A 21,649-nucleotide genomic window follows, 5' to 3' on the forward strand; every position below is an offset into this window, starting at 1 on the left:
TTCGGCGCGGACACGCGCTCCCCCTCGCCCCTGCTCCCTCTCCCGCCCTGCACCACCACATTCCCATTCAGCAGCTACGATCTGCGCAGAGAAGCTGCGCAGTCGCCGGGCTTGAATTAAGCGCCATCGGGCTCGGTAGTAGCCCTGCTGCTCCCTGATTGGCAGCTCCCTGGCCCGGCGCCAGCCTATTGGGAGGCCTGTTTACGCGGAATGAGTGGCACGAGCTCCCAGCCGCGGAGGGACGCGCGGCCAATCAGCGCTCTGGCTGCTCGGGTCTGAGTGGCACGAGCTTATTAGTATGCAGGGCCTGTGGCTCGCCGCGCCGGGCTGCAGGTTTGAGAGCCGCTCTGGATGGGCTCGCTAGAGTCGTTGTTGTGGAAGCGGTGCATTTACAGTGCAACAGTCAGCACATTGAAAATACCAATAGGAATACAAAACAAAGTCACATTTACTGGTTTAATTGTATTGCATTCAATTGTATCCAGGAAACAGCCTCCAGTAAGTAACTGAAATTGCTTTCATTTTTTGTTTTTGTATTTTTGTTATTATTATTATTTTTTTTTTGCTTTGGGGATTTACATTTTTAAGCAAGAGAAAGTCAGGATTGTGATGTTAAGAAATATATACCTTCCCTTTTAAAAAATCCGTTATAATGTCGAGCAGGGTTTTTTTTTTTTTAAGATGGACAATATGTAAGAGCGATTTTTTGCCTCTGAAAAATCTTATCGATCGGTTTAAAATGCCCCCCCCCATTGCGTCCTTGCTTTGCTCTGAGCGCTTGTTGTCTCGATCGACACACAGCATTAAAAATAAATAATCGAGACAGGACAGGGACCGTCAGGCTGCGAACCGCGCGAACCGCGCGGGCGGCTGCGGGCTGACAGCCTGCAAGGTCCGGGACGCCGCCGGCGCGTGCCGGCTCCGGTGGCACCACCAACGAACCCCGATTGTTTGTCATCCCCACCCTGCTCCCCTCCCCGAAGCAGTCTGGGTCGGCCCCACCCGGTCGCTCTGCGGTGCGGGGAATCAGCCGGCTCCTGGTGGCCCAGGCGGCCCCAGCAACTGACCAGAGGGGGCTTTACGGCCGGGTGCGGGGCGCGGACGGATAATGGCGAGTTTTTCGGGTTTCGATTTCCAGAGCCTAATCCACTAAAGAATATTTTTTCGGGGTGGGGGGTGATGATGGAGGAGGGGGCTGAGCGAAGCCAGCGCGGCCGGGCGTTTTCGCCGCGCGCGTTCCGGACAGCGTGCGGGGCTCGAGCCACGGCCCGCAAGGCGGGGTCTGCCGGCGGGTGCACCCGGGGTGCGCAGGGATACGGCGCGAGCCCAGCCCTGGATCTTCTCTCGAGAAGTGTATGTGGGGGGCGGCCTTTTCGCAGAGAGCGGGTTCTTCGGCGGCGCCAGAGCAGCCGACCTCGGGTGTGTGCCTAGCCCCCAGCCCAGCCTGCAGGCCCCACGGCACCCGAGCGCCCGGAGATGGCGCCAGGGGAGTGGGACGGAAAGAAGTCCCCGTCCTCGGCGGGATCCCGAAGCGAGGGCGGGTTTTGAGGCGCATAAGTTAAAATCAAAGCAGACCTAAGGGATCCCACATCCTGGAGTGCACGAGCCACGCGAAGAAGGAACGGTTGGCTCCAGGACCGCGCCCCGCTCCCCCAGGGAAGAGCTCGGGTTTCGAGATTCGGTTCTTTACGAAAATGCCCTTGTCAGCGATTATCTGGCGGGCGCAGGCCTCCTGTCCGCCGCCGCTTGCGGTCTGTTTCCTGCCTTAGGTCGGCCCAACCCGGAGTTGCGTCGTTATCCTTTGCAACGGCCTCGTGGGGGGGGGGGCGCGCTCGGAGCCCTGGGACCCGCGGGTGGCAGCGCTAGGACTCTCGGGCTCCGGGCCCAGGCTTCTGCGCCCTCACGTCCCCGCCGCGGCTCCCTGTCCTGCTTGGGTTCCGCAGGCCTCGGGAGCCGCGTGCTGGCGCTGTGAGAGGCGCGGCGCGGCGCGGCCTCTCCCCGGGAGCGAAGAACACAAAGAAAAGCCCCCTCCAACGTAGTGAGAATCGCAGCGGCACAGACGGGCCACAATAATACATTCCTAGTTTGCGTAAAACCCAGGCAGGCTGGCGAGGAGGGGTCAGTGCAGCCTGCGATCCGCCCGCGGGAGGTGGAGGTTAAAATTGCTGCTGGCAGCCGAGCCCGCGTCCCGAGAATCGGAGCAGCTCACGCTTTCTGGACAATTTTTGAATTTCTTACTGGAAACAAGAAACCTCACAAAACAAAAGGGTAGTGCACACGACCCCTGCGCGTGCAGCCCCCCGGTCCTCGGCGTCTTTGAAGCCGCAGGCTCCGGACCTCCCTCCCCTTCTTCTTTCCCTTTGTCCCGCCCCGCGAACCTCGGTTCCCGCCTCGCTGCGGCCCTGGCGGCCTGGAGCTCGCAGTGCAGGCCCAGGCGGCGGCGACCGAGTTATTTGTTAGACCCGGGAGAGAGCGGGCGATCCCAGAGGGGAGCGAGCCCCAAACCCCTTTGTGTGGAGTTCGGAGACAAAGAGGACGCTGTGTAGGGCCCGGCTCATTTATTTAAAGTGTAAAAGCTCTCCGAATAAATATGAAAAAAGCTTATCAGCTGAGCAAATATGTATTCACTTAATACATTATGTTTTGGGTTATAGATGAAATCAAACACGAAATCGTCTGTTAATCAGACGTTGTAGAACCCATAGCATTAAATATTGCAATTTAAAATGGTATCCGCGCAATGGAAAACATCTTAATCGCTTTGTTGTCACGGTGGGCGGCAAAAAAAAAAAAAAAAAGATTTTCTGCAAAGTTCACAATTAGGACCACTGCGCCTATCCACCTCCCTTTTGTTGGAAGTGATAGGAAACAGAACGATGGAGAGCTAGGAAATGAGAAGCCCGCGAAATCAAAGAGGCCCACGCCGGCGCCCAGTCCTCCGGTTTGTGCCCCTTGCTCCGCACCCAAGCGTCTGAAATTGTCCAGCGTAGTCTCGGAGTGGGCTCTCCGCTTTGGGCGGGGGTGGGAGAGACGGGAGGTGGGGGCGTTTTTATGAGGCCCTGGGGGGGGGGAGACGGAAGTCGGGGGTCTGCTGGGACGTGGGTGAGGGCGAAGGTTGTGCTGAGCCTGGCCGAGCCTGTGAGGGCCGAGCTGGGCGCCACAGACCCCGTGACTCCCGGCCGCCTGGCCGCATGGAGACCGGCGCCGCTCCGCGACCCCGGGCAGGCACTGAAGGGAGAAACCCCGTGGCTGATCTGGGTGTTTGGGGGAGAGAGAACAATTTCTGGTGCTCAGAGTATCCCCCCCCCCCCCACCGCCTAAAGCCCCCAATCCTCAGCGGTTGATCCTGGGCGAATCTGATTGGGGGGTGGGGTGATTGTTCCAGCCTCGCTAGGCAGCTCCGGGGGGACAGCAGGCCGGGCATTGCGGCTCGGCTGCCCAGGTGACTCCAGCGGCAGGCGCAAACGCCAGGGGCTCGGGGGACCTAGCCCAGGGTCCTTCATGACCGGGTGTGCAGAATGGGGGCCTGGTCCCGTTGGAGCTGGGGGGACAGTGTGTTCAAAAGAATGGGCCGAAAAACGCATGGGGGGATGGGAAAGGGGAGAAACGGAAGGTTATAAAAAAACTCTTGAGTTACAATCAATAAAATTACTCGCTTAATTAGCATGGTTATTCAGTTATGCGGAATGCAGTAGAAGCTGGACCTCGCAGTGAGGGGAGAGGAAAAAAGAGAGCGTGGACCCCAGTCCCTTCCACCAAGACACCTCTGGGCAGCGGGGGAGGGGAAAGGGTGTGCGTGCGAGTGAGTTTTTGTGTGTGTGTGCGCGTGTGTGCGCGCGTGATGGCTTCGCAGATTTGGGATTTTATCACCCCGCGGAGCCAGCAGCCTTTCGCCACGGTGCCCTCGCCGCAGGGACCCCCGGGGACGCGAAGGGGAAGAGGCGAGCGGTGCTCTGGATTCCCCCGGCTGCTCCGGGTAGAGCGTGGTCGGGACGGTGCGTGTGCCTGCGGGGACCGGGGTGGCGGGTCGCCGGGCTCGTGAGCGTGCAGCGGAGAGACGCACGGAGCGCTCCGGCCTGGACGTGGGGCCTGGCCCGGGCTCGAGCCTCCGGGAGGGGGGAGGCGGGCGGGGGGGCGGGCGGGGCGGGGACCCCCGGGGGAGTCGAGCCCCCGAGTCACCGAGTCTCTTCTGCTTGCCTCTGCAGACTATGGACCCGCACGGCGGCCGCCGGTTCCGCGCGCGGCCGCCTGCCGACGAGCCCAGTCCACCGGCGTGCTGACCGGTCCCGCCGCCGCCGCCGCCGGTGACCCGGACGCCACCTCCTCCGCGCCGCCGGCGCGTCGCCCGCGCGCCAAGCCACCCCCGGGCCCCGGCCGCGCTGCTCCCAGGAGGTGGCGGCGGGCCGGGGCCGGGGCCGGGGCCAGGGCCCGGCATGGATGGCCGCGACTTCGCGCCGCCGCCGCATCTGCTGTCGGAGCGCGGGAGCCTGGGCCACCGAAGCGCCGCGGCCGCCGCTCGCCTGGCCCCGGCCGGGCCCGCCGCGCAGCCCGGGGCACACTTCCAGCCCGGAAAGTACTTCCCATCGCCGCTGCCCATGGCTTCGCACACAGGTCAGTGCCTGCCGGGCAGGCGCGGGAGAGGAGGCCCTGCGGGGGGTGGACACGGTCGGGGTCGAATAGGCGCACGCCCCTCCTCTCCTCCAAGCGTTTGCGAAGAAGCCTTTGGTTTCATTTCCCTGCTCTGGCACTGGTGGCAGCCCCAGCGCGGAGCGCTTCCCCGGCGACTCCGGAGACGGAGAGCGCGGTTTAGAGCGGCCTTCCCGGGGGCCCCCCGGGGTCTCCGAGAGGCAGCCCCAGAGCTAGCTAAAAAACGAAGCCTTTACCCTCCTGCCACGCTCCCCCACCCCTCTTTGCAGAACTGAATTCCGCGGAAACCACATTTCTGCATTCTGCATTCACATCCTTAAGACATTCCGGGGCTGGGACAACGAGGCACTTTCTGTGGGGAACAAAACGGCTGTTGTGACTTGGGCGGGGGGCGCGGGGCGCGCTGCGGCCTCGCGGATTAGGGCGGTGTGCTCGGGGGTAAGCGTTAATAGGGACTGCCGGTGTCAGACGAGCAAATCCTGTTTCTATATAAAGCCTTGAAGTGTCAGGGCGAGAATGGGTTTGCAGGGGATGCTTTTGCTTTAACAAGTGCCTCTGGTATCCTGCTAAAGCCGGGCACCGCGTGGCCAGTGCGCGGCCCGGGGGAGCGCAGCGCCGGCGGCTCGGCTGGGGGAGGCGCGGCCGCGGCGGGATTTCGGTGCAGGCGAGTTGCGGAATCAATTTGCTGTAAGAGAGAGAGCGCGGGCGGCCTCTAGCTCCAGTCCTCTCGGAACCCCTCCCCAAGAGGGTGGGTCCACGGCAGAGCTGACCCCGGCCTCCGGAGCAGTCCTCCTCCGGGGGGGCGTTGATTTTACGGTTGAGCTAGGACAGAAGAGGAGCGGGCCGGGGGCAGGGAGGAAAGGGCAGCTACCTCTCCGAGCTCCCGGAGGTCCCTGGCCAGCCCCACGAGTTTGCACGGCGCGCGCATGGGGACCCCGCGGTCGCCCTGGAAGGCTGGCTTGCCTTTGGTTACAGTTTGTTTTAAACATCAGAAATGTTTGCCTCTTTTTGTTGTTGTTAATTTGGCAGTAACAGTTATTATTGCTAGCTTGATGAACTGTGAATACTAATAAAATTATATCTGCTTTAATGGGATTACAATTAGTGTGTGAATTAAAACGGATGGCAGAGTCGGGCTAGAAGGGGAAGCGTCAGAAGGAAAGGCGGTCAGAGAGAAACACAAGAATTTCCTAAAATGAGAACGCGGGCGACCTTGCTTAATGACCGGTGGGCTTTTGGCATCGACAGACGTGAGGAAGTTCCAGAAGTTGGCGGGGAGCGGAGGGGACAGCCCCCGGCCGGCCTCGGGGTTCGTGCCCGGGGTGAGCGGACCTCCGAGGGGCTGCCCTTCCTTCCTGCCCTTGCTCTTCCTCCTTTCCCTCCCTTTCCTCTTCCTCCTCTAGACTGGTGACTCTCGAAAGAGAAAAAGTACTCACCAGGGCAGCTGGTGATTTAAATGTATCTGTTCTGGCTGTCCCCGGGGTGGTATCTCTCCTGCCCCTGCCTTGGTGGTGCTGCCCACCCAGCTCAGCCCACCCTGGGGGGCTGTGGGTGGGGGCTCCTGGCCGCTGCAGGGACAGAGCCACAGCTCCCCTACCAGCCCCTTCTGCGGGAGGCCGGCGGGAAGGCTGAGCCTGCAGGTTGGGGGGTGGGGAGGGAGCGGCTGCATCCTCGCCCCCACCCCTGCCCTCTAGCCTGGCAGGTACCGGCGCCTGAAAGCAAGGGTCTGCAAGGCCCTTGACCCCCAAGCTTTCCCGGTAGTGCACAGGCACGCTGGGGCCGTCCCCTGGGGAGGCTCGGCCAGACCGGAGGCCCCCTCCCTATTCACCAGCCCCCACAGCCTGGCCTGGTCCCGGCCCACCGCCATGTCCCCTCTGGCCCCGGTTTCCGAGCAGGCACCTTCGAGTCAGGTGGGGACGTGGCGCGGTGGCCCAGACCATTGTCTTGCTCACTGCAAGTTTGACCACGTGGTTCTCGGAGCGTGGGCCACGGAGGGCTTGGGGAAATCGGGTGGGTGCTGCCTGGTCCGTGTCCTTGGCCCAGACCCTCCCTACGGCCTACCCCTCCCTCACGCGGGGGGGGGGCTCTAGAGGGCGCTGGAGGTCTGGAGGGCACCCTCCGAGGGGGGCTGGAGGGCCACGTGTCCCCTGCTCCTGGAGGCCGTTCCCACCCCCTGGGGGACCTGAGAGACCTATTGTGCTTGGCGAGGTCCAACCCATTTGCGGTGGGAAGGCTGGCCACGCGGGCGTCCGGAGAGAAACATCTGCCACCGGAACAGACTTTCGAAATGAGCGAAAGCCAGAATATCATGTGGGTTTCTAAAATTTAGCTGCATCATTAAAAAAAGAAGAAGAAAATTGTACCCCCATCACTTTGCTTTGTATCTATACACGATCTAGTCTAGAGAGGGCAAAAGTGTAACTAAGTTAAAAATTGCTCTTACATTTCCGTGTGCGGGGTTTCCAAATGGTCAGTCTAGGGGGGGGGTTCCTCCCCTCCCCCAGGGTGTGCGGGCCACACCGCCCCAGCCCGGCCCCTCCCCGCTCGGGCTGCTCCCTGCAGGGAGAACTGCTCCGGGCTCCCTCCCGCTGGCCCAGCTGGGGCAGGGGAGCCGGGTCCAGCCCCAGACACGGAGCGCTGGGCCCCTGAGGACTTCTCGGCCTTGGCATGTCCTCCCAGGCTGGGCCAGGGGTCTTCGTCCCTCCCGGCTGCCCCTCCGTTCTGCCTTGCCCCCACCCAGGGCCTTTCCCAAGGTCACCCGGAGGGACCCCGGTGGGACGGCGGGCTCCAGGGCCGCCCCTGCTGCTTCTGGAAAAATGAAACTGCCCCGGCTGCAGGGCGTTCTGGGGAAGGGCTGCTCCCCTAACCTTGCCACCGAAAGGTGCAGTTACAGTGTTTGGAGTCGTTCTTCTCAGTGCAGCGTTAGATTTTGTCTCTAATACAGATGGTCCGGAGGCAAAGCTGTGAAATCTAAGGGGGGAAAAAAGGAAAATCAACAGCGCACCCGCCCGAGGTTTTCCATCGGCAGCGCTGCCTGGAGCGAGCGGGGAGCACGCCTCTCCGGAGCGCGCTTCGTGCGGAGGCAGCCCGGCCCCGGGAGAGGCCCGGCGGCTCCGCCCCCCAGGGCCGCGTCCAAGCCTCCGCCCGGCGGGCGCCGCGCGCGCCCCCCGTAGGGGGCGAGCCTCCGAGAACCCCCGGGTCTCCCCCGAGGAAGGCACCGGGAAGGCGGAGGGGCCGTCCCAGCCGGGTGTCAGCGGCCTGGCGGTGGGTTGGGTCTTCCTCTCCGCCCCTTCCCCTGTCTCCTTTGGGGTGTAAATGGCCCGGCCCTCAGCCAGGCGCCCTGGGCCGGGGGTGTCGTCGGAGTAAACAGGGCGGCCGGCCTCGCTGGTGGGTGACCGCTGGGGACTCCTTTCCTCCCCATGTGCTTGGGACCCGCCAATCTCAGAACGAAAAGCGCAGGAGAGGAGAAAAAAGATAATTCCCTAGTGTGAAAAGACCCCATCAAAGGTTTCCCCTCCTTCCCGTGTGATTTTTTTTTTTTGTAAAGGAAAAAAAATACATTTTCGTAAATACCTCATTAACTCAGTGACGCGATGGAGTGTTTCTGCAACAGTTACCAACATTAAGTAGGTGTGAACAGAGTTACTTTCCGAAGCTTCTCTACCCATCCTGCTCCGTCAGCGGCACAACTCGGGCTTCAAAGCCACTGCCAGCGCCTAGCCAGCCCGGGGAGCCAGCCCCTCCTGGGCCCGCCCCACCAGCGCCGCTTTGGGAATGTGGCTTTTTCCCTCCGTGGGCCCTGGGCTGCCCCCGTATCTGATCACGCCTGGGAGGATTTTCCTATAGGAATATCCCGGTCACGTGAGAAGGCAGGCAGAGTAGCCAGCGAGGCAGGGAGTGGCCCTGTGCCCATAGCGCCCTGCCCCTGGGAAGCACGGCACCCCCCGACGCTCCCAGTTATTCTTAGAAATCTTCGTCGTCGGCGGCGGCGGCTGCGAGACAGGGTTCAGCAGCCCGCACAGACAGGACACAACACACAGGAGGCTGTTAGCATAACATGGATGAGGCTAAAAATACCCCTCCGAAACACACATAAAAAAGCCAAATCCAACAACAGAACGAGCTAAAAATATTCCGGGCTTTGGCAAAGAGCTCGGAGTTAAATAAATTATACAAGAGCCATTCATGGGAGCAAGTTGACTTTCTCTCTTACGGGAACTTGGTTCAAGCTAATAAAAATAATAATTTACTAGCCACTGAGCTTTGCATGAGTTTAAATTTAATTGGTGGGGCTTCTGGCGTTTGTCACTTCTTGGCGATTAGTGGGCTTGCCCTGGCCTGGGGCGGGGTGGGGAGGCGGTCCCCGAGTCAAGGGTCCCTACGGTCGTGGGCCGTGGCACCCTCCTCCCCAGGACCAGGGTCTGGGTGCCGGGGCAGGAAGAGCAGAAGGAGGGGAGCTGCGGGGGGTGGGCAAGGACAGGCAAGGCGTGGCTACTTTAATTTGATAAACGACCCTACACCTTTGAGAGCGTGTTTCAACCATCAAGATACACTCCAGCAGGTTGATAGGACGTTCGCTGTCAGCGTGTCACCAGAGCAGGCTGTGAGCACAAATAACTCGGCGAGCCCAGGATGTGCCGCAGCCTCCCGGGAGCCTGCAGGCCACACCCCTGTCCCCGTGGGTGCTTCCCTTTCCTGGTGTCTGGGGGTAGCAGACGGGAGCACAGGAGTAGGCACGGGGGTGGGGATGGGTGGCACTTTGGCCTGGGTCTCCCCACCAAAATAAGAGCGCCAGGCGGCTTGCTCAGAAAAGCCGCCTTGGGCGGGATCTGAGGCCGGAATCTCAGGGCTGGCTGGCTGGCTGGCGTCCTTGGGGGCAGCGCATGTCTAAGTTCAGCCATTTCCCAGGAATGTTAAGTGGCCACCCTGGGATTAGGGTCAGGGTGAGCCCCTTGCTCTCTGGTCTCCTTCCCCTCCTCTTATCTGAGGGCCCTCCTAACTCCCAGAGGACTACACTTCCCAGAATGCCCTGGTCTAGCTCCAGGGTCTGAGCCTGGGACCAGCCCTGAGCTGGGAATTCCCAAGCACAGATGGAGGTCAGCCAGGGCCCCTGGGAAGGAGTGTTTTCCGGCCGGCCGGCCGGGCAGCGGAAGGGGCCTTGGTGGCCGCCCCCCCAGCGCCCCTTTGCCCTTCCTCCCGGAAGAGGCCTCCGGGCCCCGCCTGGCTCCCTCCCTACCATAAATATCAGAATATGGGCGCCCACGCCCCACAGAAGAGACCCGCGTGGCGGCTGCCTCGTCTGGCACGGCCAGAGTGGGGGGGGGGGGGGCCCAGCACCCCCCCTGATCTCAGCCCAGCAAGGTGCCCTCCTTCAGGGCCGCCTCCTCAGAGGGCCCCGGGCACCCCCTCGGGGGGCCAGCGTGGAGGGGCCGCGGGACTGTGCAGGGCATCATCAGGGCTGGTGTGTCGGGTGGGGCGTCCCACGAGAAAACCCCCACACAACCTCTGGGGGGCCCTCCCAGCCTCACATCCTCCCCAGCAGTGGCTTTCTCTGTACTGATGTGTGGTGACCCGCGCCCATCCCACCCGACTTCGGGCTGGTCCCTAACAGCAGTGAGTCCCCCCCCAGGACAGAAGCCCTTTTGGGGCGGGGGCTGGCTCCAGGGGCAGAAAGACCAGACAGAGAAGGGCCTCACAGCCCCGCTGCCCGCAGCCTTGGGGGGCGGGGGGGGCGCCCTCCTGGAAGGCCCTCATCCCGTTACACCAGCCACCTGCTGTGACTTCCGGATGCAGGCCTGTGCCTTGTGTGTTTGGTCGATGGGGGACTGGCTCCCGGGGTTCCACGGTCCCCTCGGCCTCTGGGGCTGCCGTTGGGGGCCGACGACAGAATCTAACCAGCCCCGACGTGTGGTAGACACCGGCCCGGCCGGCAGCCGGGGGCGTGGAGGGAGCGAGTCCTGGGAGCCCACGGGCATGGGGGCGGCAGGGCCCGCTGACGGCTTTCTGGGACGATGCACCCCGTAGACCACACGGGCCTGTCTGCCAGCGGGTGCCCCGTTGGCTGTGGTGCGTCACACTGCCGCCTTCCTCGGCCCCGAGAGCAGCGGCCTCTGGGGCTGGGGACCCGTGGGGACCGGGTGGGGGCTCCGAGGCGGGGGCGCCCGCCCTGCTGGGGGTGCAGCGGGCAGGCCCAGGGGTGGGGGGAGAAGCAAGCGCCCGGTGCCCGGCCCGGAGCCAGCCCGGCGGCGTCTGGGGCGGCTGCAGCTGTCCGGCCCCTGGCTTCCAGACCGGATCAGCCAGGAAGCGGTGGGGCGTTTTGTTTGTTTTTTGTTTTCATCCTGACGGGGGGGTTGGGGAGGAAGAGGGAACAAACAGGTGGGTTGGGGGCCTCGCCCCTTCCCTGCCTCCAGGCCCCCCCAGACGGAGAGTCGAGTATCTAGAGGAAAAGACTTTCAAGGCTGGGGGTGCCCGCCGAGGGCCTGCAGCCGGAGGCCAGGCCAGGCAGCCCCTGGGTGCGGGGGCCGGTTTCCCACTGGGCATTTCCAGAAGCGGTGGGGAGGGGGCGGCAGAGGATGGGGTGCTGCCCACGGAGGCCCCCAGGGTGGCCTCTCCTCCGTGCCCCGCCCCCACCGGGAAGAGCGCCCGCTCTGGTCTAGGAAGCAAGAACCAACCTGCCCAGCGGCCGTCCTCTCGGGAGAGGGCAGGTCTCGGGGGTCCCTTCGCTCGACCTTTGGGGGCTCTCTTCCCCGGGAATTCCAGAGGCAGCTCCAGGGGGTGGGCGTCCCAGCCCCCCCATCAGAGACCGGGCCTGGCAGGGCCCCCCCAGTGCTGGGAGCACAGCCGGACAGGGGCGAGGAGAAGGCACGGGGGGCCGTGCGGTGTCGGGGTGGGGACAGGGCTGCACCGTCGGTGGAGGCCCAGCGTCTCACGGCAGCCCCCCCGGCCGACCCTCTCGTGGGCAGAGGCCGAGTCCACCCTGCGGACCCCGACCTCCCCGCAGGCCAGCAGTGGGCGTGCCGGCGGGGCTCCCACGAGCCCAGAGGACGCACCTCGCGCCAGGCGGGGCCACCCTCGGGAGGCCCTCACTCGCCCTGGCCTCCCGGGAGCCGCGGCGCGGCCACCCTCGGGGAAGCCGGCCCGCCCAGCCTGGGCATGTGAGTTCCGGTCCGTGCCACTTCCCGCCACCTGCTCCCGCCCCCGGCTCCTGCCTGCCTGCTGGAGGGGAGCCCGAGGTCCCCGGTGGCCTCCGGCGGCACGGCTGGGGCGCCCCCCCCCCCCGGGGCCGGGCTGGCCGCTGCTGAGCCGCCCGCCTTGGCTTCCCGAGGTCCAGACGGGACTCCTTCTGGGGCTACCCCCACCCCGGGCTGGCCTTCTCCCAGCACCCGCCCAGGCGGCCGAGTCCTGCCCCCACGTGGAATTCCTACAGGAGAGCCTCCCCCCGGCCCCGCCTGCCCCCCAGGTCAGCCCCCCCAACACCAGGTGCCTTCACCCCTGCTTCCCTCCCCCTGGGTCTCCCTCCCCGGAGCCTGCCACCCCTCAGCTCAGCCCCCTCCCGATGACCCTGCAGTTCCCCAAGTACTGTGGCTGGTGCGCCCCGCCCCTCCTGGGGCAGCCCCCAGCCTGCGCGGTGGCTGGCCCAACCGGGGTTCTCATCCCAGCGGGGGTCCCGGGGGTCCCGGGCCCACAGCAGTCTCGCTCTGCACGCCCGGTGGACAGTGCAGCTCCCTCCAGCCCCCAGCCCCCAGCCCCCACGCCAACCCTCCTTCCCTGTCCCGCCTCCCGACTGCACGCCCTCCCGGCCCCGAGCACCCGGCAGTCTGCCCCACCCCCCAGCCCGTGGGCTGCCCCAACCGTGCTGGTGGGGGGGGCCCTTCCCCGACTCACCACCTTCCCCGGGGACTGCAGGGTCCCCCTCTGGGCTGTCTTTGTTCTGGCCCCTTAGCAACCCCCCCCCAGAGCTGGGCCCAGCCACCCCGGACGGCAGGGCCTCAGGGCACAGGCGCCTGTCCCGGCTTGGGTGGCACGCCTGGCCTGTGGACGTGAAGAGAGTCATTTGGTCTTCCTCTGTGGCCTCACCCCCACACGGGCGACGAGGGCTCTGGGGAAATGCCGTCGGGAGGACAGGGGCTGGGCCGAGAGGCCCGTGGGGAGCCAGGGGCTGCACCCCCCCTGGGGCAGTCCCCCGCCCTGCTCTAGGCTGTCTGTCCAGATGTCCTGCAGTCCCGAGGCCTCGGCCCGACACGGAGTCAGGGAGCAGGGCCCCGGCTTCTGGGAGCCTTGGGGCTGGAGGTGGGAGCTCCCGGGGGTGTCTTGGGGTTCTCGGGGGTGGAGACCAGCCCTGCTCCAAGGTTCTGGGGGCCCTGGGGGCCTTGGTGTCAGAGGCAGAACACCCGGGGGGACCCAGCAGGTGGCTGGAGGTGGGGAGGCTCCAGGTCCTCCAGGGGCCCTCACCCTGGGGTGCTGCCGGCAGGCAAGTACCGAACCCCCGGGCGGATGCCTCTGGAAAGGACTGCTTTTGTGAGCACCCCTTTCCTCTCTGGAGTCTCTGGCTTCCAGCTGGGAGGGAGGGCACCTGGGGCTCGCCTCCCGCTCCCCCCCCCCCCCGTCTGGGACCCCTCCTGGCCCCCAGCTCTCCCCTGGCATGGGCAGGCCCAAGAGGCCCACACAGAACCCCCCTGCACCCCCAGACACTGACCCCAGGCAGTCTCCAGAGCCCAGGCCTGCGGTCGGTTCAGGCCGACGAGAGTGGAGCTCAGTGAGGACAGCTGGGCAGGGGAGACCCCAGGGAGGGGTCCGTGGCTCTCCACGCTGGCTCAGGGCCTGAGGAGCGCAGGTGGCCAGGGGGGCTTGGAGGGCAGCACCGGCCCTCCCCCTTCCCCTCCCTCCACCCCCCCCGGTCACCCGTGGGCCGGGGCCGGCCTGTGTGCTGGCCTCCCAAACAGGTCAGCTCGGCGGCCCAGGTGGGCTTCGGGCAGCCCCGCACAGGTGCCGGTGTCCCCCAGGCGGCGGGTCCAGGGTGTGTGCCCTCTGTGGCTGTCTCGGGTTCCAGGCCCCCCACCCGCCTGCCCCCCGGGGGGAGCCCGCACTACAAGTCCGTCACAGTCCCAGAGCTTTGGGCAGCCCCCCCTCCAAACGTTTGCACACCCCCCCGCCCCCACTGCCCCCACCCAGCCTGCCCATCTCACCGAGATCCTTTCCTGCCAGCGCCCTCGCCACCCCTCACCTCTGCCTCTGCAGGCCCAGCCAGGCTTCCCTCTCAGCACAAGCTCACATCCTGCCCCCGCCGGGCAGTGGCCTTCCGCTGGCCTTGGTGCGTGTGCTAGGGGCCGCCCTTCGCGCTCAGAGGGGCCGGACCCAGGTGCCCGTCCCTGGCCCATGAGCAGGGCCCCCCACACCCTCGTGGGTCAGAGGGGGAGAGGAACCGGACGCCCGAGTCCCCCGGGGCCTGCCGCTCGGCCCCGTGGGGCCGCCGCCCTGTCCCATCGGCTGGCCAGGGGCCACGGCCACCCCAGACAGGGGGTCAGGCCGGGCCAGTTTGCCTGAAGCCGGTCCCCTTCTGGAGACTTTGTGCGTCCCTTTGGGTGTCCTAAAAATAAGCTTTTAATTTATTTTAAATTAATATTAAAATTAAATCTAAATTAAATCATAATGCATCTTTACGCAGACCCTTAAAAAGCCCCACATGCGAGGACGCAGGTGACGCCGCGAGACGCCGGGGCGGTGCCCACGGCCGGTCCCCGAGCCCGCGGCCTGCGCGGGCCTGGGGACAGACACACGCTGAGACCCAAGGCGGTCCGTCCGTCCGTCCGTCCGTCCGCAAGGTCCCGGGCGGGCCACGGGGAGACAGCCCTCAGCACGCGGAGCGAGAGGAAGGGCAGAGCAGGGGTCCCCGCGCCTGCTGGTCCCGGCCGTGACCGAGGGCCTGGCTGGCGGGGAGCCGGCTTCCGCGGGTGGGAGGTGGGGGCGTGCCTGTGCGTCTGTGTCCCTGGGTCGGGAGCCCGCGGTCCGGGGGGGGCGGGCGGTGAGGGGGATTTCACACGCACGCGGCCGGTTTTCTGACTCATCTGCGGGCGCAGACCTGCTCCCTAAGTAGCTGACTTCCGCCGGGTCCTCCTGGCACCTTCCGGAAGGTTCTCCGTCTGCTCTGGGCGACACGGTCAGCCCTGTGGGGCCCCGCACGCGGCTCCATGGGGCGGGGGGAGGGTGTACCGGGCAGCTGCGGCCGGGTAACAGACGACCCCGCACTCAGCAGCTGAGAGCGGCCGGCGTTCATCGTCTCGCCGCTCCGGTGGAGCGCGGGCGGGTCCGGGCGTCTGTCGGGCTGCGGGCGCCTTGAGGCTCGGCTGCAGGGGGCCCTGCCCCCGCTCGGCCACCAGTGGGGCCTCGGGCCCTGGCTGGCCGGAGACGAAGCCTCCCTCGTCGGGGGCCTCTCCGCTGGGTGGCGAGCCAGACAGCCACAACCCGCTCACAGAAGCAAGTCTGGGGGGGGGGGTCTCACGTCACATAAAGGCACGGATCCTGGGGTTCGGAGGTCACGGGGGGGGGCCCGGGACAGGGTCCGTCGGGGCCCCTCCTGAGACTGGCTGCCCCCACGGGCCGAGCAACCCAGGTCCCCTCGGCAGCCCCTGTCCTCTCCCTGCCTGGAGGGCTCCCCCGCCCCTCCCCGTCGCCCCTCGTGTGGCTGGGTGACACCACTGACAACTCCCAGCCTCTCAGCCTTGGACCCCTCGTGTCCAGCTCGGTCCCCCTCCTCTCTCCCGAATCCCCCCATCACTTCCTCACCAGGGACCCCACTCCCGCCTGTCCCCTCTGGAAGCCTGGCCAGAGCCCGTGCAGCCGGGGCTGGCCAGACAAATGCAGACTCCCACACCTGCCAGGCGGCCCTGCCCGCAGCCGCACAGGGCTGCCTCGCGCCCTGCGGGATGGGCCCCTGCCCCGGGGCGTGCCCCCAGCAGGCCAGGGAGTCAGCCTCAGGACAGCTTCGGGGCCAGAGGGCCACAGGGAGCCCAAGGGTGCCTGGCAGCCGCGACTTCCTCAGCCCGAAGGCCGGCCCGGGGTCAGGGTGGGTGAGGGTGGGTGAGCCCGCGGCGCACCGCGGACACCCAGCACCTGCCTGTCCGTCTGATGAAGGAGCTCAGTTAGGGCTCCAGTCCCGGGCGGGCTCAGGGCTCGGCCTGGGGCTGGGGGTCCGCGATGGCTGTGCCGTTCCGTCTGCAGCTCCGTTCCCGCGCCTGCTGCCCGTGCCAGCGAGGTCGGCAGGTGCCCTGGGCTCACCTGGGCATCCCCCGCCACCCCCCGCCCCCGGCCGCCGGCAGCTCGGGCAGATCCAGGGCAGCCCCCGGGCAGCGCCGCTGGACCCCGGGTCGCCCTGGGGCGTGGGGAGCTGGCCCTGGGCCTGGCCGTGGGACCAGGAGGCCAGAGGGACACGGCGCGCCTTTCTGCCTCCCGACCCTGGAGGTCGGGGGTGGGGTGCTGAGTGAACCAGCAGGCACGGGGCGCCCCCCCCCCCGTCTGGAGCTGCGGGGCCGTCTCTGCACAGGGCATCCGCTCGGAGCCCCCATGCGACCAGGGCGAGGCGTCGGTCCTCAGGCCCTCAGTTGGCTAGTCCTGTGCCACCCGCCACCCCCGGGCAGATGGGGTGCAGGGGGCGGAGGGTCCCGTTGGGAGCACGGCGAGACACAAGCCCCTCCCCCAGCCCTGGCCGTGCCCTCCTGCAGTGGGGGGGGGCTCGCGGGGCACAAGGCTGGGTACCAGGGTCGTGTCTCTGCAGGGAAGCTCCTGCTGGGCTGCCCTGAGCCCCACCCAGCCCCTGCCGCCCCTGGTCTGGCCCCCACCCCCCACCACCTGCTGCCTCAGGGCTGCTCCTGCGCCCTGGGGACCCCCGGACCTGTGGGGTGCGGTCTCCCTCGCCCCAGAAGCCAGCCCCCGCGGGAGTTCCCAGAAACACGGCGTCACCTCGGAGAACCGTGTTCTCTCTTCCCGAGCTCGCGGGGTGTCCATGCGAGCACAGTCGTCATCTCAGTGCTTGGGAGGGGGAGGGCGGCATGCCTGCGTCGCCCGGGGTGGGACGCAGAGGGTGGCCCCCGGGAGCCCGACGGGGGGGTGGCGGCCGGAGGTCTCTGCCGGGTCCCCGTCCACACGGCGTCCCCCCAGACCCCCCCACCCCGCCGCTGGGCCGTGAGGTCTTGTGAGGAGTCAAGAGCGTTCCCCCCACGGAATCCCTTTCCCTCCTGTCACAGCTCAGGCCCCGCGCGCCGGCCGCCTTTCCCGAGCTTCTCACGACGGATGCTTCCTCGTGCGCCAGGCCTCCCGTGCGCAGACCCCGGCTTTCCTCCACCCTCCCCTCAGGCCCCCTGCCTGGGGCCCCCCACCCCAGGCACGCGCACTCCTGAGGGCGGGAGGTCTGTCTTGAGCCAGCCCCTGGCCCGCTGTGGCAGGGGGCAGTGGGTGCTCAGTGCCTTGGGGCCCTGGCTGGCTAGAGGAGAGCATGGGTTCGAGGACAGACAGACGGACAAGAAGTGGGTGAATCGGCATGATGGGGGGTGCCCCAGTGGCCCCCCACCAGCACCAGCCTCCCCCGCCCCCCGCCCCCAGCCTCTCCCGCTGGGCCAGCCCTGGAGCTCGGCCAGTGCAGCCCCGGTGTCCGGGCTGCGGGGCTGGTGGGGTGAAGACCGCACGCACCGGCTGCCACCAGAGCGTCCGGCCGTGCAGGGCGCCGTGTGCGGCGGGGCCCACCCCGCGGTTGGGGAAGACCCAGCCAGCAGGGCGATCCCCCCCCCCGCCCACGGGCACAGGGCCTGCCTGTGGACCGGCTCCGGGGGCCCAGCCTGTGCTGGCGCGGCCAGGCCACACCGGACCTCGTGAGCGGGGGGCTGTCTGGTGCGGGCAGGGGACACGGCGCCCCTGTCCCGGCTGCCCGCTTCCCGGCCGCCCACCGCCAAGACAGGGGCACGTCCAGGGTCAGCTCAAGAGTGTGGGGCCTGGGTCCAGGGAATGGGGTGCAGGAGCGTGGGCGGACACCCCCAGATGGCCTCTCTCTCTGAGGCGCCCGCCTGTCCCTGCGCCTGCGTTCCCGTGAGTGTGCGCATGAGCTAGCGTCCCCGGTCCCGGCCAGGGCGGCCCCCCGCAGCAGGCTGACCCCGGGGTGGTGGGGGGAGGGGCTTGAGGGGGCGGGGCTGCCGGTGCCAGTGCTCAGCTTCTCACTGTGGCTGTCGTCCGTCAGTCCCGCCTCCAGTGTCCAGGAGGGGAGGTGCTGGCCAGCAGCCAGGGACAGCAAGGAGAGCCGGGAGGTGTGAAGAAGAGGAGTTGGCGGGGGCGGGGGGGGGGGGGGAGCCGCCCTCCCGCTCGCTGGCTGCCTGGGTGCCCCTCCCCGCCCCCACCCCCACCCGGCCTGTGAGTCACTCTCAGAGAGTCCGGGGGCGGCCCCTCCCCGCCCCCCGCCCAAGGGCCAAATTTACCCTTTTAATAAGAACCAGACGCATATCCGATTTTCCTTTTCTTCTATTAATTCTGGGCTGCGGCTGGTGGGGCCCGGCCCCTGTCATCGTCCAGTCCCCGGGGCCGGTGGCTTGGCAACCACGGTTTCCCTATTATGGCCCTAGAGGCGCTGCTCCTGGGCCAACCGCGGCTTCTGGAACGTTCTCCTGGGCTGGCCAAGAGCGGCTTCCCGCGTGACTGCCTCATGTTTCTGGGCGGGTGCCCCCGCGGCCCCCCAGGGCCAGGCCAGTGGGGGGGGGCCGCCCACCACTTCCCACTCCCTCCCCCGTGTCTTGGTGGTTCTGGCTCCTCTCCGTCCCCACCCCCCCCACCCCCGCATTCTCACGCTGGCCCTCTCCCCGCGGGGCCGCTGCGTCCCCTTCTCGACCGGCCCCCTTCAGGGAGCCGTGGGCGGCAGCCGGGGTCAGGGGTGGCACCCCGGGGGCTGCCAGGCTGTGGGAGCAGAGGGCGGCTCGAGGCAGGGTGGGCCCCAGGCCGCTGGGACTGAGCGGTGGTGCCGCACCGGCCGACACGGAGGGCTGCCCAGCTCTCCTGGGGCCCCGAGAGCCTGACCGGCAGGGCTGGAGACCAGAGGGGGCCTCGTGCCTGTCTCGGGGGCTTCTCCAGGGTGTGGAGTTCAGGCTGCTGTGGGGGAGGGGCCCCCGGGCATGGGGGCGGGGGGCTGGGGCTCCGGTCCGGGTCTCGGGGCTGTAGTCCGACGCACCCTGGAGGGCAGGGGTCCCCTTCTGCCAGGGGCGAGCCTGGATGTGCCCCCACTCCTGGGGTGGAGGGGGTGGGAGGGACCCGGGACAGCCCCTCCCGTGCCACCAGAGTCCAGGCCAGTGCGGGGCCCAGTCTGGGGGAGGCCTGACCCTGGGGAGCAGCACCCTTGAGGCCCACCCAGCCCATCTGTAGCCTGCGTGCCCGACCATCGCCCTCCTGCACACCCACGCCCACGCGTGTACCCCGGGCACGCCCGCGAGCGCCCCCACCCAGGCACCCACAGGCCCGGCACCGCACCCCCCAGCTGGCGCCTGGGAACGGCGCCTGCAAACCGCTGCACACCCACTGGGGCTTCCGCAGCGCTTCGGGGTGCAAGGCCCCTGCGGCCACCCCTGGGGGGCGGGGTCAGAGCGGCCCCTCCCTCCAGGGCCGGGTCTCCGCACCCTCTGGGCGGTCAGACAGAGGGGTGCCCGCCTACCTCTGGGCAGATCGGAGGGGTCCTCTCCACCTTTACCCACGAAGGGCACACAGCCCAGATGCCCTTCCTCCCTCCCTGTCCTGGAGGAGGGGGTGGAGGCTGGGCAGGTCCCCCTGGTGGACTGTTCATCCTGTGTGTCCCGCTCCCCCCCCCTGCCCAGGATGGGCACTTGGAGGCCACCTGTCCCCTCGGTGCCTCAGCTGCCCCGACAGTCACGGGGGAGACCCGGGGAGGCCGTGCAGGGGAGGAGGGGCGCTGGGGGGAGCGGGGAGCCTGCGCAGGTGTGAGCGGGGGCGTGGGAGCCGGCGCGGGCGGGGGTGTGGCCGCCAGTCACCCAGCGGGCGCCCCGTGCCAGCAGCCCGCCAGCCGGGCCTCGGGGAGCGCTGAGCGTCTGGGGAGCGACTGCTCCGTGCGAGCGGCCGCCAGCCTCCCCGGCGGCGTCTCGGGGAGGCCTGTTCTCATCTCTCACAGCCCATTCCACAGCCTCCGGAGGAGGCGGGCAACGGCCCAGCGGCTCACGTGGGTCCCAGCAAGCACACACTCTGCTGCTGGCCCGGCCGCCCCCGCCCTCTCCCCGCATTCACGGCGCGTTTGCCCGTCTGTCCGTTCCTCTGTCCCTCCGTCCACTCCGCTGGGGTCACAGGGGACTGGAGTGAGGGGGGAGGCTCGGCTCCGGGCGCACGGCAGGGGCCCCTCAGTGCTGCCCGCCCTCTGTCGGGCGTCCTGGCTGAGGCAGGCAGACCCGGCGTGGCCTGGCCACCGAGGACCGCCTCTGCCGCGCACTGGTGCCATGCTCTGCGCCGTGACCCCGTGGCCAAAGGCTGGGCTCCACGGTCACTTGAGATTCTCGGGGTGTCCAGGCATCCCAGCCCGGCCGGCCCCGTCCAGCTGGGGCAGCCAGGAGGGAAATGGCCGCCCCCGCCAGGGTCCAGGCCGTCCAGGCCCCGGGGCGTGGGGACGGAGCAGCCTGAGGAGCCGGGCCGCCGGGGGTGTCAAGCAGGCCTCCCGGGCGGGCTGGCTTCCGGACCGGTTTTCTCAGCCAGCCTGGGGCCCGCGCCAGGCCTCCGCGGTGCACTGGGCAGAGCCGCAGCCGGGCCCTGCGTCTGGGGCTTGCAGCCCCGGCCGGGCCGCGCTGGGCTGGCCAGGTGGCAGGGGCGGCGGGGGGCTGGTGCTCTGCCCAGAGTGGCCCGCCCCAGGCCTGCCAGCACCCCACACAGCGTGCGGGCCCCTTTCTGAGATCACCCCCAGCCGGTGCCGTAATCCTGGTGACCAGAGCTGATAGCCTGGGGGAACGGCCCCCTTGACCATGGGTGTTGGAGGGGGCGGGCGGCCTCGGAGTGGACAGACTGCATGCCTGCCACAGCCCGGGCGCTCGGGGCTGCGGGCCTGGCCCAGCGATGCCCATTCCTTTGCCAGCTGAAGGGCGGCCGGCCACCGGGCATGGCGGTGACACAGATTAGCACGGGGTTTGTAAAGACGTCGGTGCAGACGGTGCCAGGGTTCAGGGTCCCACCAGAGTGTTCCCGTCCCCCCCTGTGCTCCCAGGCCGGTTCCCAAGCCTCCATGGGCCAGGGCACTGCCAGGAGGAGAGGAGCCTGCAGCCCCGTTCCCGGCCAGACTTGGCCGCACGGCTGCAGCCCTGGCCGGGGCCCAGGCTGCCTCAGCTCAGGCTCTGCCTGGGGCTGGCGGCTACTGGTCGGCGGCAGGGGCCGCGGAGGTGGCAGCCAGGTCTGCCACGGCTCCGCTGGCAGGCGTGGTGCCGTCACCAGATTTCCCAGAGGTGGAGGTGACAGTGGGACCCCAGGCGCCCCGTCCCGGGTCAGGAGCCCGCAGTCCCCTGCCTGACACCCCGCAGGGCAGGGCCCGCCCGGCTGGGCCCACAGGTGCTTCTCTGTCTCCGAACCCCTGGCCCGGAGGCAGGGCAGGGGGGGCGGACGCCTCAGAGCACTGACCCGGGGCCCTGCTGTGTGGGCCCAGGCTGGGGGCGTCGGGGCTGGGGGGTCGGGAGGGCGAGGGCCTGGGGCGGGCTCCCGGGGTCACCGTGGCCGGAACACGTCACGACACATTTTCGTGGCGAGGGTCTCAGGTTTCCGTGTGGAAAGAGGAGTGGAGACCCCCCGGGTGATGGCCCAGCCTGAGTGGGGACACTTGGGGACCCCCGCAGTTTCCCCACTTAGGAGGGGCCCCGTGGCTGGGGTGGCGGGGCCTAGTCAGGTGGGGAGGGGGCCAGGCTGGTGGGGGTTCCCGGCCCCAGCGGGAAGCACAGCCTGTCACTGGGTGTCTCCGGCTCCTCAGAGCTGGGCCTGAGGCTGGCTGAGCTCCGCC

General features: G+C 67.7%; 1 protein-coding gene across 1 annotated transcript in view; it reads left to right on the top strand.

Moving 5' to 3' along the window:
- Positions 1-314: 314 nt before the first annotated feature.
- The window catches only part of BAHCC1 (BAH domain and coiled-coil containing 1), a 54,166-nt gene continuing 32,831 nt past the window's right edge, over positions 315-21,649 (top strand). Inside the window, 2 exon segments of the mRNA XM_036034252.1 lie at positions 315-498; positions 4,206-4,611. Coding sequence (XP_035890145.1) covers positions 4,434-4,611 — 178 coding nt within the window. The 5' untranslated portion in view covers positions 315-498; positions 4,206-4,433.

Source organism: Phyllostomus discolor, chromosome 8 (assembly GCF_004126475.2).
Source record: "Phyllostomus discolor isolate MPI-MPIP mPhyDis1 chromosome 8, mPhyDis1.pri.v3, whole genome shotgun sequence".
NCBI classification, from domain to species: Eukaryota; Metazoa; Chordata; class Mammalia; order Chiroptera; family Phyllostomidae; genus Phyllostomus; species Phyllostomus discolor.